The sequence below is a fragment of the Heptranchias perlo genome, chromosome 16, assembly GCF_035084215.1.
Source record: "Heptranchias perlo isolate sHepPer1 chromosome 16, sHepPer1.hap1, whole genome shotgun sequence".
Lineage (NCBI taxonomy): Eukaryota > Metazoa > Chordata > Chondrichthyes > Hexanchiformes > Hexanchidae > Heptranchias > Heptranchias perlo.
In genome coordinates, this window is record NC_090340.1 from 34,884,907 (window position 1) to 34,900,670 (window position 15,764).

General features: G+C 41.5%; 1 protein-coding gene across 3 annotated transcripts in view; it reads right to left on the minus strand.

Moving 5' to 3' along the window:
* phkb (phosphorylase kinase, beta) overlaps positions 1 to 15,764 on the minus strand; it is a 258,511-nt gene that overhangs the window by 130,327 nt on the left and 112,420 nt on the right. For all 3 annotated transcript variants that reach the window (XM_067997927.1, XM_067997926.1, XM_067997928.1), the window contains 3 exons: positions 9,387 to 9,482; positions 6,763 to 6,960; positions 147 to 204 (listed from right to left, as the gene is read on the minus strand). In XM_067997927.1, coding sequence (XP_067854028.1) covers positions 147 to 204; positions 6,763 to 6,960; positions 9,387 to 9,482 — 352 coding nt within the window. The remainder of the gene's footprint in view (positions 1 to 146; positions 205 to 6,762; positions 6,961 to 9,386; positions 9,483 to 15,764) is intronic.

Genomic DNA, 15,764 nt, shown 5'->3' on the forward strand with positions numbered 1-15,764 from the left:
GCTTGTACTCCTTATAATATATAGCAAGCCACGTAATCTGATGTAAACTATATTTTTCTGGTCCAACGTGAATCCGAAAGTGATATTTTCAAAATATTAAAGCAAGAGTTCCTTTCCAAATAAAACAATCTGCAAATTCTACTCACCATCAATTATCAAGTAAATATAAAACAGAGGAAATTCACATTCAATGCCATCAAACAGCTAGAAAAGAAAAATAATTTTTAATATTTTATTAAGCTAATGAACGTGTTGCTGACATTTTCTTTTATTAGCACACTTAGAAATGGATATAGCTTAAAGATAAGTTGTTTATTACATTAAAGCATATATTATTCTTAAAAGTTCTTTTATAATTTAAACATCAAGTTTGAGTCATTTCAAATAATGATAGGGAGAAAATTGTACTTTTTATAAAATGCAGTGAAGATTCAAACAAAAGTTTGTCCACTGCAATAAAATAAAATATAAACCTTCTTGCAACTGAGAGTGAATAACAGGAAGTGATCAGCTGATCAACCACAGCACAGGCAACCTATAATGTCTTGTTCTTATGTTTGATGTAGCATGGATTCTTTCTGTGAAATGTTGGAACTGAGACTACAACAGCTGCATTTACTTTTAGTTATATGGAAAGACAAGTTTTACTTATAATCATTGATTATTAGTGGGTTATATCCAAATTCAGGTTTTATTCATCTGTACGATTAAACAACCAGATAACAACCAGAAACACACTCTCTAAAACTTATTTGTGTTAGTTAGCAATTTTAAAAAAGAATGGGCATTCTAATGAGAAAACTAAATTAAGAGCCATTGCATACAAACACATCTATTGGTTTTTAACACAAAATAAACTGTAGCAATGGCAAATATAAAAAAATAATAATTTTCTCCAAAAGTTTAAAGAATGATTTTTCAGGGACCATTTGAAGATGATGTGCTGATCACAAAGGAACACTGGGAGCTGGTGTTTGTCCCGAGATGCAGCCCGCATAAGCTCAATGACAGCATTTCAGACATGTTGGAACCCTTTAAGTCTAATGAGCTATTCACAATAATTATAAAGAGGACATTTTTTTTTGGGGGGGGGGTGGGGGGAGGGTGGTGGTGGTGTTCAGTTATTGTAAATTTTGTGGTCATATAAAAAAAATGGCAATTTTTACTCTATACTTTTCTCAAACATTTGGGGATAGAGTTTCCACTTTGGGCACAATCTGCGCTTGAAATTGCGCTGGTTAGGTTACAGTTCAAATTTCTGCTAAAATGTATTTGCGTAATCACAAATGTAAATTCTTCCATGAACCAGCACAATTGGGCAGGGTAATAGAATGTAATTGTTTATTTCTTTTTCTTTACATTAAAAAATATTCACTGATGTATTTAAGAGTGGTAACCTGGTGCAGTTTTATTATTACAGCTGAAAATGGGTTTATCACAAAAGATAAGCATTTTTAATAAGGCTTCCACCTGTGAGTAACCTGATTTTAAAATCACTGAAAATAACTTAAAAAAACAATAATGAACCATTTACTCATTTCATTGGTGTACATTAATCAATTTCTTAGTAAATTAAATATTTTTAGTATGTAAAACCTTTTAAAATGTTCCTAGTAGTGCCTGTGCGCCTAAGAAAACGAGCACAATTTGAAGATCCTCCTCGAATGGCCACAAACAGGCACAATCGGCAGAAACTTGCCATTCTCATTATTTGAACTGGGGGCGTGGCCAGTTTTGTGGGTGGGGCCAGCTTCGGGCACAGTGATTTTTAAACCAGTGTAAAAGATCGTGGAAACTCAAGCATAAGTGAGTTTTGGGTGTTACTTGCGTTTAAAATTCCGCGTTCTTTTTTACTGGTTCGACGGATTGTGCTGATATAACGAACGCAAACAAGCAGAAACTTAAGGCCTCTGTTTTTTTCTGCTCAGCCATGTGACAAATGGGTGCTATTTAATAGTTTCCAAACATGATGATGAGTTTCTATGTATGTCAAACATTTGATTGACCAAAGAAATAATTTGCAAAAAGCATACAAAGAAAAGACATTGTCCTGCAATGCAATTTAAAAACCACTATTCTGTGTTTGTAAACAAACACAAAACGCTCTGGATGCATATCCCAAGATCTGGTTAGCTTTACTTATTGCCACCGCACACTGCGCTGTTGGTTTCAGTGAGCTATCAAGCATTACACCTAAATCCCCCTCATGTGTTGTGTCCCTTAGTCTTGAACCTTGTAGTTTATATTCCCACTGTTTATTTCCGTTCCACTGTCTCATTACCTTGCACTTTTCTGCTAATGTGCCTGCCTTTTCAATCTATCCAGATACCTTTGTATTTGGTTTGCCTCTTTCCTAATGTCTGAAACACCACATCCCAATTTGGTATCATATGCAAATTTAGACAACTTTGCTTCTGTCCCCAACTCCAAATCATTTATGCAGACTTAACAGCAATGGCACAAGCACTGACCCCTTGCCATGTCGATAAACCTACAGCCACCTTTTGCTTCCTCTGGTTTAGCCAATTTTCAATCCATCAATTTTCAATGCACTTCTAAAGCCTGTCTCCCAGTCCATGCCTTTCTACCTTCTGGACTAATTACTTGTGTGGCAAGGTAACCTTTGCTGAAATCTAAATGTATCACATCCATAGGAACATAGGAATTGCTAGGCCAAAAAAAGACTAAGGTCCATCTAGTTCGCCTTCAAACATCCTGGTAATTGCAAGATATTACGATAATGGAGTTGTTGACTAAGCATAGCAATAAATCTCTACCAATTAGACTATAACAGACACAGACATGAGGTGGTGAAAAGCTGAGAATCATAGGTCCAAAGTCACCTGTTCCTCCCAAGCAGGCTACACTTACCATGTGTCATCTCAAATTATTCATATTCTGTATCCTAAAATATTATTTTCTGAAAGAGATCTATCAAATTTGAATTTGAATTAATCAATACTATCTGCTTCCACCGCCTCGCTGGGGAGCCTGTTCTATAGATTGACCACTTGCTCACTGAAATAAGGTTTCCACAGAATTTCCATTGTCAACAAGGTCTGTCATTTCCTTGATGAACACCAGTAAATTTGTTGGGCAAGAAGTTCCTCTCATAAATCCATTGGCTCGCTCTTACCATACCATACCTATCTAGGCGATTCATTATCTCCTTTTTAGGAAGTCATCTAATACTTTACCCACAACAGATGTTAGGCTCATTGGACTGTAATACCATGGGCTATCCATATGAGTCTTTTTAAAGATCGGTCTTTTCTTTCCAATAAGAACATAAGAAATAGGAGCAGGAGTTGGCCATATGGCCCCTCGAGCCTGCTCTGCCATTCAATAAGGTCATGGCTGATCTTTGACCTCAACTCCACTTTCCAGCCCAATCCCCATATTCCTGATTCCCCTAGAGTCCAAAAATCTATCTCAGCCTTGAATATACTCATGACTCAGCATCCACAGCCTTCTGGGGTAGAGAATTCCAAAGATTCATGACCCTCGGAGTGAAGAAATTCTTCCTCATCTCAGTCCTTAATGGCCGACCCCTTATCCTAAGACTATGCCCCCTAGTTCTAGACTCTCCAGCCAGGGGAAACAACCACTCAGCATCTACCTTGTCAAGGCCCCTCAGAATCTTACATGTTTCAATTAGATCACCTCTCATTCTTCTAAACTCCAGAGACTTTAGGCCCATTCTACTCAATCTCTCCTCATAGGACAACCCTCTCATCCCAGGAATTAATCTAGCGAACCTTTGTTGCACCGCCTCTAAGGCGAGTGTATCCTTCCTTAGATAAGGAGACCAAAACTGTACGCAGTACTCCAGGTGAGATCTCACCAAAGCCCTGTACAATTGTAGTAAGACTTCCTTACTCTTGTACTCCAACCCCCTTGCAATAACGGCCAACATGCCATTTGCTTTCCTAATTGCTTGCTGGATCTGCATGCTAACTTTTTGTATTTCTTGTACGAAGACACCCAAATCCATCTGAACACCAACATTTAATAGTTTCTCACCATTTAAAAAATATTCTGTTTTTCTAATCTTCCTGCCAAAGTGAATAACTTCACATTTCCCCACATTATACTCCATCTGCCACCTTCTTGCCCACTCACATAACTTGTCTATATCCCTTTGCAGAATCTTTGTGTCCTCCTCACAGCTCACTTTCCCATTTAGCTTTGTAGCGTCAGCAAACTTGGATACATTACACTCAGTCCCTTCATCTAAGTCATTATTATAGATTGTAAATAGCTAAGGCCCAAGCACTGATCCTTGCGGCACCCGTCTAGTTACAGCATGCCAACCTGAAAATGACCCGTTTATCCCTACTCTCTGTTTTCTGTCCGTTAACCAATCCTCTATCCACGTTAATACATCACCCCCAACCCCATGAGCCCTTAACTTGCATAACCACCTTTTTCGTGGCACCTTATCGAATGCCTTTTGAAAATCCAAATATATTACATCCACTGGTTCCCCTTTATCTACCCTGCTAGTTACATCCTCAAAAAACTCTAATAAATTTGTCAAACTCGATTTCCCTTTCATAAAACCATGTTGACTCTGCCTAATCATATTATGATTTTCTAAGTGCCCTGTTACCACTTCTTTGATAATACAATCCTCAAGCTCTAATGATTCCCTCAAGATAGTGGCAAAGACATGACCAACTTTGCTAGCCACTTATTAAAGTGCCCTTGTATGAAGACCATCCGGGTCTTTAACATGCTCAACAACTGTCAAACTATCAAGTAGTTTTCATAATCTAGGCTGACACTTCAATGGAATATTTCATTAAGTTAACATTGAGTCTACAGCACAGAAACAGGCCACTCTGCCCAACTGGTTTATGCCGGCGTTTATGCTCCACACGAGCCTCCTACCTCCCTACTTCATCTACCCTTCAATTCCTTTCCTCTGCGTGTGCTTATCGAGCTTCTCCTTAAATGCATCTATGCTATTTGCCTCAACTATTCCTCGTGGTAGCGCGTTCCACATTCCTACCACTTTTTGGGTAAAGAAGTTTCTCCTGAATTCTCCATTGAATTTATTAGTAACTATCTTATATTGATGACCTCTAGTTTTGGGCTCCCCCACAAGTGGAAACATTTTTTTTTATTCGTTCATGGGATGTGGGCGTCGCTGGCGAGGCCGGCATTTATTGTCCTTCCCTAACTGCCCTTTTCTCTACATCTACCCTATCAAACCCTTTCATTATATTAAAGACCTCTATCAGGTCACCTCTCTGTCTTCTCTTTTCTAGAGGAAAGAGCCCCAGCTTGTTTAGTCTTTCCTGATACGTACATTTTCTCAGTTCTGGTATCATCCTTGTGAATCTTTTTTGCATCTTCTCCAGTGCCTCTATATCATTTCTATAACATGGAGACCAGAACTGTGCACAGTACTCCAAGTGTAACATTACTTCTCTGCTTTTCAATTCTATCCCTCTGGAAATGAACCTGTGTTTGGTTTGCTTTTTTTATGGCCTTATTAACCTGCGTCACTACTTTTAGTGATTTTGTATCTGTACCCAGAGATCACTTTGCTCCTCAACTCCATTTAGGCTCTTATTATCCAAGCAATATGTGGCCTCCTTATTCTTCCTACCAAAATGCACCACCTCACACTTATCCATATTGAAATTCATTTGCCAATTACATTTCCATTCTGCAAGTTTATAAATGTCTTCTTGCATTTTGATGCATTCTTCCTTTGTATTAACTACATCCCCCAATTTGGTGTCATCCGCAAATTTTGAAATTGTACTTCCAATTCTCGAGTCCAAGTCATTAATGTAAGTTGTGAACAATAGTGGTCCCAGCACCGATCCCTGTGGAACGCCACTTCCCATCTTTTGCCAGTCTGAGTAGCTACCCTTAACCTCTACTCTCTGTTTTCCGTTTTGTATCGAGCTTGCTATCCATTCTGCTACCTGTCCCGACTCCACATCCTCTGACCTTAGTCATGAGTTTACAATGTGGTGCCTTATCGTTTCTTTGCTGGAAGCTCTGTCTACCTGCTCAGGTGGACATAAAAGATCCCATGGTACTATTCGAAGACCAGGGAATGTTCCTGGTATCTTAGCCAACTTTCATCCCTCAACTAACACCACCAAAACAGATGAACTTATCATATACCTCATTAGCTGTTTGAGGGGCCTTCCTGATTTCATATCAGTTGTGCGTTTGCCTACAAAACAACAGTGACGGTATTTCAAAATTAATTATTGGCTGAGAAGCGCTTTAGGATGTCCTGAGAATGTAAGATGGCACCATCTAAACACAAATTCTGAGTTTCATATTTTGACCTCTCAGTCAGAATAAAAGAATGCACTGTATAGTCCCAGATTAGAAACAAAATAGGTTTACAGTTGCTGTTTGGCATTGGCACTGCATATTGGAGAACGCTAGTTGTAACCATAATTCCACACCCAGCAAGTTTCTCATCTCAGCAGCGCAATACAAAGAAAAACCAAATAATGGGGAGATTTTTTTTCCCAATAGGTTGAAAGTTAAGGGAGCAAATTAAACTTTTGCTCTCACACCTTCTATAAACTGGCTGAATCATAGACCAAAGCATGGACAGAGGCCTTGGCCTCAGAGTGGGGAATGGTGTGTAGTACAAGGGTTGCCTAAAAGAATGAAGAGATAGCTCATTTACAAAATTAGGGTTCATTAAAAAAACTCAAAACAAATTAAGATTTATTAGAATGCATTAGGAAAGTGACTGAAACAGAGATTTGTCCGAAGTACCTTGATTTCTGCTGGTTTGTAGTAACGCCGCGAATGGTCCTCCAATCCTGTTCTATATCCATCTCTTAAGAAGCGTTTCAATCCATGTTTTCCTTTCAGTTTGCGAACAACTTTCTCAAGAGTTTGATTAAACAAGGCATCATCATCCACTGCAAATGCAGGGTAACTTATACATGGCAGTAGAGCAGCATCAGTATTCTGGAAAATGTATTACAGAACATGATAAATCATTTTGCTGTGATTGTCTAGCAGCAACATATTCTATATGATTCAAATCTACACACAATATATTAAATGATGGTCATAAATTTATATATAATTATTCATTTGCATGACAAACTACTGTACGACAAAACCACACTCTGGCAGTTATATTGAAATAAACAAGAAGAAACTTGGGACCATTGGACAAAAAATGAGTTTTATATCAAGTGTAAATTAGGGATTACACTGTACTAAGGAGAAATTAAAGTTCTGAATTGACATTTAACTTGTGAAATACTATATAAATGTCATAGTCAATTAGGTCTTAGGTCATTTTATTTAAGTTAAATAAAAGCTGCAATGTTTGAAATCCCAAGATTAAAACATTTTCTTTTATTTCTCACCAATTTGGTACCTTGCCCAAGTCACCATTATTTATGTGTGAGCCTCGACAAGAGTGTGCCAGCATACCACTTGACTACAGGCAACATTTCAATCAAGCCAGATTCAGTCCTCAGCTGGCATCCAGAGATGTTCACCAGCAGAGGTTATTGGATAGTGATCATGTGTGAACTCTGGCCTACTTTTCCCTCTCTAAGTCAGATCACCAAGGCCAATTGTAACATCCTGACTGCTACCCTGGTTGAGATCAATTAAGTCAACACAGACTGGAGATCTAACCTGGAACCTTTTCTGTCAGTATGCCTCAGCCAATCTATGGATAAATCTGCTAAGTCATTGCGGAAATCATAAATTATAATGTATTATTGCTTTTGGGCATGACGCAGAAAAACAAAGAGCATAAAACAGTAATGTTAACATGGAGTTCTGATGACATCATAAACCATGAGATTAAACTGGAACAGTTTATAAATGGCATTAAAACCGTGAGATTAAATTATTGCCGTAAACTCTCTGCAACTTGTTACTCTTTACAATATACTAATGGTTTTTCTGTAGTGTTGATCATAGTGAGTCAGAGGATACACTGGTTTATAACAACAACAACAGCATTATACTATGGACAACACAATATATATAGTATAAAATGTAGTGAATCCTTTCTGTGTTGATCATGGGCTGCTGGTGGTGCAGGCACACTGGAAGTATAAAATACAAAGGAAACAGGTCAGCAGGAAAAACAAATAAATTGAAATGGCCAAGGTCGGAAATATGCATAAACACAAAAAAGAACTGGGATGGAGAAATCAACATGTCACTGAAAGGACTTAGCAAAACATTGTTTCACACATGTTAGAGACTATTGTGCTGTGCACGGTAAAAGTGACATGACACAGGTGAAAGGGCTACGAAATGAAGGACCTATAGTTATGTGGTTTTATGTAACTAGAACTACAGTATTACCAATTTTTTGGCAGATTACCAGAAAACAAACAATCCCATGTATATATATTTTTTTGATTTTACATAGCTACTTGATAGTTCAGAGGGTACTGCATTTTGAATAACCATACCAAGCTATACAGATCTTCAAGGTCAATCTCTGATCTGTGCCAAGCTGGTTGATCTCTGCAGGGTCAGCTGGGGAGGAGCAGAGCGTTTAAACTGGCCTCAGTTTTCTCAAGGTAGGGGTGGAATGTTATTTTGTGATCCTTGCTGGAAAGTGTGCATGTATGGTTGTTAGATAAGAACAAGATTGGGCATATTTGCCATGCACCTGCAGTTGACCAGCCTGTCAAAATGAACTGTACAGGCTTTCATATCAAAAACAGTTCTGGGAGGGGGAGGGGTGGTAGTGGGTAAGGCGTTGCTGCCTGTGGAACTGTACCCCAGCATCAGTTACTGCCTTCAAAAAAAAAGGAAAAAGGGGCAGCGGGGGAGAGGATCAATAAAAACATTTCCAAAATTACAAATCAGGATCCTATTTGTATTACTTGTGAAAATTTACTGTGCCAACCATACATAGTTTTATTGCTTATTTTACTGAGTAACCAGAAAATCCGTGCAACATCTGTTGGCAATAACTCAGCTCCGAAGAATATAGTTTGTCCTCTATATCTAATAATGGCGGTGCTGCTTTCGATGGCAATATGTATGCCAGTTTAATTTCTAAAAGTATCAGTTATTCCTGTTACTCTGTGACAACTATCCCATTTTCAATCACGTGCTAAATTTGATCCACATTTCCAAAACTCTGTGGATTTATAACAACAGTTTCATAGCCACTTACTAATTTCAAATACTATGGCCATAATCTGAGTTTAGCCATTGTTCATTAGTCCTCAGTGGCCTGATGCAAACACTAATGACCGAAAGGGCCAGTTATAATCAGCACTTACTTTCAAGCCCTCCAAACCATTATAGGTTTCAAAATAACAAAATCATTAGCTATGTAGAATGATGTAAGCATTTACTTCTCCTTTTGTAAGGATGTGCTAATTGTCTCCAAAACTACTTACATGCGACCTCGATTCTCGTGGCAGTAATGAACACAAGGTTTGTCTGTTCCGATTGTGAGCATCAAAATCAACAAAAATGACTGACCAAGAACAACCCTATAAAGTCAAAAGGCATAATATATTTCAATCATACTTTCACACACACATACATCGAAGAAGGCATTTCTTTTTCACTGTTATTTTCAAAATACTAGGGTTTCAAACATAAGACAATTTTTCATTTGACATTGTAAGAAATATTTAAACAATGAAGCCTTTTAGATTGTGATATATGAGCTAGAACAATTCTAAAATCTATACACTATGTGAATGGAGCCGATTAGACTGCTTGCTCATTAACACAGGAGAAACTAAATGGTACAATTCTAAAGGGGGTGCAGGAACAGAGAGACCTGAGGGTATATGTGCACAAATCTTTGAAGGTGGCAGGACAGGTTGAGAAACGTAAGAAATAGGATCAGTAGTAGGCCATACAGCCCTCGACTCTGCTCTGCCTTTTAATAAGATCATGGCTGATCTTCGACCTCAACTCCGCTTTCCCAACCGATCCCCATATCCCTTGATTCTTTTAGAGTCCAAAAATCTATTGATCTCAGCCTCTTGCACGTCTCCGATTTTAATCGTTCCACCATTGGTGGCCATGCCTTCAGCTGCCTAGGCCCTAAGTTCTGGAATTCCCTCCTTAAATGTGTCCACCTCTCAACCTCTCTCTCCTCCTTTTAAGACGCTCCTTAAAACCTACCTCTTTGACCAAGCTTTTAGTCATTTGTCCTAATACCTCCTTATGAGGCTCGATGTGAAATTTTGTTTGATTACGCTCCTGTGAAGTGCCTTGGGATGTTTTACTACGTTAAAGACGCTACATAAATGCAATGTTGTTGTTGTTGAATATATTCAATGACTGAGCATCCACAGCCCGCTAGGGTAGAGAATTCCAAAGATTCACAATCCTCTGAGTGAAGAAATTCTTCCTCATCTCAGTCCAAAATGGCTGGCCCCTTATCCTAAGATTCTGCTCCCTAGTTCTAGACTCTCCAGCCAAGGGAAACAGCGTCTCAGCATCTACCCTGTCAAGACCTCTTAGAATTTTATAGCATTCAATAAGATCACTTCTCATTCTTCTAAACTCCAGAGAGTATAGGCCCATTCTACTCAATCTCTTCTCATAGGACAACCCTCTCAACCCAAGAATCAATCCAGTGAACATTTGTTGCACTGCCTCAAAAGGTAAGTATATCTTTCCTTAGGTCAGGAGACCAAAAATGTACGCAGTACTCCAGGTGGTCTCACTAAAGTTCTGTACATTGCAACAAGTCTTCCCTACTCTTGTACTCCAACCCCCTTGCAATAAAAGCCAACATACCATTTGCCTTCCTAATTGCTTGCTGTACCTGCATGTTAATTTTCTGTGTTTCGTATACAAGGACACCGAAATCCCTCTGAACACCAACATTTAATAGTTTCATAGCATTTAAAAAATATTCTGCTTTTCTATTCTTCCTACCAAAGTGAATAACCTCACATTTCCCCATATTATACTCCATCAGCCACCTTCTTGCCCACTCACTTAACCTGTCTCTATCCCTTTGCAGACTCTGTGTCCTCTTCACAGCTAAATTTCCCACCTAGTTTTGGATCAACAGCAAACTTGAATACATTGCACTCGGTCCCTTCCTCCAAGTCATTAATATAGATTGCAAATAGCTGATGCTTGCGGCCCTCCACTAGTAACATTTGCCTGACAATGACCTGTTAATTCCTACTATTTATTTATTCGTTCATGGGATGTCGGCGTCGCTGGCGAGGCCAGCATTTATTGCCCATCCCTAATTGCCCTTGAGAAGGTGGTGAGGAGCCGGCTTCTTGAACCGCTGCAGTCCGTGTGGTGAAGGTTCTCCAACAGTGCTGTTAGGAAGGGATTTCCAGGATTTTGACCCAGCGACGATGAAGGAACGACGATATATTTCCAAGTCGGGATAGTGTGTGACTTGGAGGGGAACATGCAGGTGTTGTTGTTCCCATGTGCCTGCTGCCCTTGTCCTTCTAGGTGGTAGAGGTCACTGGTTTGGGAGATGCTGTCGAAGAAGCCTTGCCTCCTGTAGATGGTACACACTGCAGCCACGTTGCGCCGGTGGGAAGGGAGTGAATGTTTAGGGTAGTGGATGGCGTGCCAATCAAGCGGGCTGCTTTGTCCTGGATGGTGTCGCGCTTCTTGAGTGTTGTTGGAGCTGCACTCATCCAGGCAAGTGGAGAGTATTCCATCACACTCCTGACTTGTGCCTTGTAGATAGTGGAAAGGCTTTGGGGAGTCAGGAGGCGAGTCATTCGCCGCAGAATACCCAGCCTCTGATCTGCTCTTGTAGCCACAGTATTTATATGGCTGGTCCAGTTAAGTTTCTGGTCAATGGTGACCCCCAGGATGTTGATGGTGGGGGATTCGGCGATGGTAATGCCGTTGAATGTCAAGGGGAGGTGGTTAGACTCTCTCTTGTTGGAGATGGTCATTGCCTGGCGCGAATGTTACTTGCCACTTACCAGCCCAAGCCTGGATGTTGTCCAGGTCTTGCTGCATGTGGGCACGGACTGCTTCATTTTCCGAGGGGGTGCAATCATCAGCGAACATCCCCATTTCTAACCTTATGATAGAGGGAAGGTCATTGATGAAGCAGCTGAAGATGGTTGGGCCTAGGACACTGCCCTGAGGAACTCCTGCAGCAATGTCCTGGGGCTGAGATGATTGGCCTCCAACAATCACTACAATTTCCTTTGTGCTAGGTAGGGCTCCAGCCACTGAAGAGTTTTCCCCCTGATTCCCATTGACCTCAATTTTACTAGGGCTCCTTGGTGCCTTGATGTCAAGGGCAGTCACTCTCACCTCACCTCTGGAATTCAGCTCTTTTGTCCATGTTTGGACCAAGGCTATAATGAGGTCTGGAGCCGAGTAGTCCTGGCGGAACCCAAACTGAGCATCGGTGAGCAGGTTATTGGTGAGTAAGTGTTGCTTGATAGCACTGTTGACAACACCTTCCATCACTTTGCTGATGATTGAGAGTAGACTGATGGGGTGATAATTGGCTGGATTGGATTTGTCCTGCTTTTTGTGGACAGGACATACCTGGGCAATTTACAACGTTGTCGGGTAGATGCCAGTGTTGTAGCTGTACTGGAACAGCTTGGCTAGAGGCGCAGCTAGTTCTGGAGCACAAGTCTTCAGCACTACAGACGGGATGTTGTCGGGGCCCACAGCCTTTGCTGTATCCAGTGCACTCAGCCGTTTCTTGATATCACGTGGAGTGAATCGAATTGGCTGAAGACTGGCTTCTGTGACGGTGGGGACATTGGGAGGAGGCCGAGATGGATCATCCACTCGACACTTCTGGCTGAAGATGGTTGCAAACGCTTCAGCCTTGTCTTTTGCACTCACGTGCTGGACTCCGCCATCATTGAGGATGGGGATGTTTACAGAGCCTCCTCCTCCCCCCATTAGTTGTTTAACTGTCCACCACAATTCACGACTGGATGTGGCAGGACTGCAGAGCTTTGATCTGATCCATTGGTTGTGGAATCGCTTAGCTCTGTCTATAGCATGTTGCTTCCACTGTTTAGCATGCATGTAGTCCTGAGTTGTAGCTTCACCAGGTTGGCACCTCATTTTTGGGTACGCCTGGTGCTGCTCCTGACATGCTCTTCTACACTCCTCATTGAACCAGGGTTGATCCCCTGGCTTGTTGGTAATGGTAAAGTGAGGAATATGCCGAGCCATGAGGTTACAGATTGTGCTGGAATACAATTCTGCTGCTGCTGATGGCCCACAGTGCTTCACGGAGGGCCAGTTTTGAGCTGCTAGACCTGTTCTGAATCTATCCCATTTAGCACGGTGATACTGCCGCACAACACGTTGGATGGTGTCCTCAGTGCGAAGACGGGACTTTGTCTCCACGAGGACTGTGCGGTGGTCACTCCTCCCAATTCTGTCATGGACAGATGCATTTGCGACAGGTAGATTGGTGAGGATGAGGTCAAGTAGGTGTTTCCCTTGTGTTGGTTTGCTCACCACCTGCCGCAGGCCCAGTCTGGCAGCTATGTCCTTCAGGACTCGGCCAGCTCGGTCAGTAGTGGTGCTACCGAGCCACTCTTGGTGATGGATATTGAAGTCCCCCACCCAGAGTACAATGCTATCCTCAGTGCTTCCTCCAAGTGGTGCTCAACATGGAGGAGGACTGATTCATCAGCTGAGGGAGGGCGGTAGGTGGTAATCAGCAGGAGGTTTCCTTGTCCCTGTTTGACCTGATGCCATGAGATTTCATGGGGTCCAGAGTCAATGTTGAGGACTCCCAGGGCTGCTCCCTCCTGACTGTATATCACTGTACCGCCACCTCTGGTGGGTCTGTCCTGCCGGTGGGACAGGACATACACAGGGATGGTGATGGAGGAGTCTGGGACGTTGGCTGAAAGGTATGATTCTGTGAGTACAGCTACGTCAGGCTGTTGCTTGACTAGTCTGTGGGACAGCTCTCCCAATTTTGGCACAAGTCCCCAGATGTTTGTGAGGAGGACTTTGCAGGGTCGATTGGGCTTGGTTTGCCTTTGTCGTGTCCGGTGCATCGTGGTCCGATGTCGAGTGGTCCGTCCGGTTTTATTCTTATTGTGACTTTTTTTTAAAGCGAGATTGTACAACTGAGTGGCTTGCTAGGCCATTTCAGAGGGCAATTAAGAATCAACCACATTGTTGTGGGTCTGGAGTCACATATTGGCCAGACCGGGTAAGGATGGCAGGTTTCCTTCTCTAAAGTACATTAGTGAACCAAATGGGTTTTTACAACAAGGTCCTTTAACCAATCCTTTATTCATGCTATTATGAGAAAGCGGTTAAAAAAATCATATGGGATCCTGGGCTTTACAATAGATGCACAGAGTACAAAAGCAAGGAACTTATGTTGAACCTTTATAAAACACTGGTTCGGCCACAGCTGGAGTATGGTGTCCTATTCTGGGCACCGCACTTTAGGAAGGATGTGAAACATAGAAACATATAAAATAGGAGCAGGAGTAGGCCATTCGGCCCTTCGAGACTGCTCTGCCATTCATTATGATCATGGCTGATCCTCTATCTGAATACCATATTCCCGCTCTCTCCACATACCCCTTGATGTCTTTTGTGTCTAGAAATCTATCTAGCTCCATCTTAAATATATTCAGTGACTTGGCCTCCACAGACTTCTGTGGTAGCGAATTCCACCCTCTGAGTGAAAAAATGTCTCCCCATCTCAGTCCTAAATGTCCTATCCTGAGAGTGTGACCCCCCTCGTTCTGGACCTCCCAGCCAGGGGAAACATCCTCCCTGCATCCAGTCTGTCTAGCCCTGTCAGAATTTTATATGTTTCAATGAGATCCCCTCTCATTCTTCTAAAATCGAGTGAATACAGGCTGAGTTGATCCAATCTCTCCTCATACGACAGTCCTGCCATCCCAGGGATCAGTTTGGTGAACCTTCACTGCACTCCCTCTATGGCAAGTATATCCTTTCTGCACACAATACTCCAAGTGTGGTCTCACCAAGGCCCTGTATAACTGCAGTAAGACATCCTTGCTCCTGTACTCAAATCCTCTTGCAATGAAGACCAACATACCATTTGCCTAACTGCTTGCTGCACCTGCATGTTTGCTTTCAGTGACTGGTGTACAAGGACACCCAGGTCCCTTTGTACATCAACATTCCCCAATCTATCACCATTTAAATAATACTCTGCCTTTCTGTTTTTCCTTCCGAAGTGGATAACTTCACATTTATCCAGATTATACTGCATCTGCCATGTATTTGCCCACTCACTCAACTTGTCTAAATCGCCTTGAAGCCTCTTTGCATCCTCCTCACAACTCACGATCCCACCTAGTTTTGTGTCGTCATTAAACTTGGAAATATTACATTTGGTTTCCTCATCTAAATCATTGATATATATTGTGAATAGCTGGGGCCAAAGCACTGAACCCTGCGGTACCCCACTAGTCACCACCTGCAAAACGAAAACGACCCATTTATTCCTACTCTCTGTATCCTGTCTGTTAACCAATTTTCAATCCATGCCAGTATATTACCCCCAATCCAATGTGCTTTAATTTTGCACACTAACCTCTTACGTTGGACTTTATCAAAGGTCTTCTGAAAATCCAAATAAACCACATCCACTGGTTCTCCCTTATCTATTCTACCAGTTACATCCTCAAAAAACTCCAGTTGGTTTGTCAAACATGATTTCCCTTTCATAAATCCATACTGACTTTATCTAATCCCGTTGTTATTTTCTAAGTGTCGTATTATCACATCCTTTATAATAGACTCTAGCATTTTCCCTACTACTGATGTTAGGCTAACCGGTC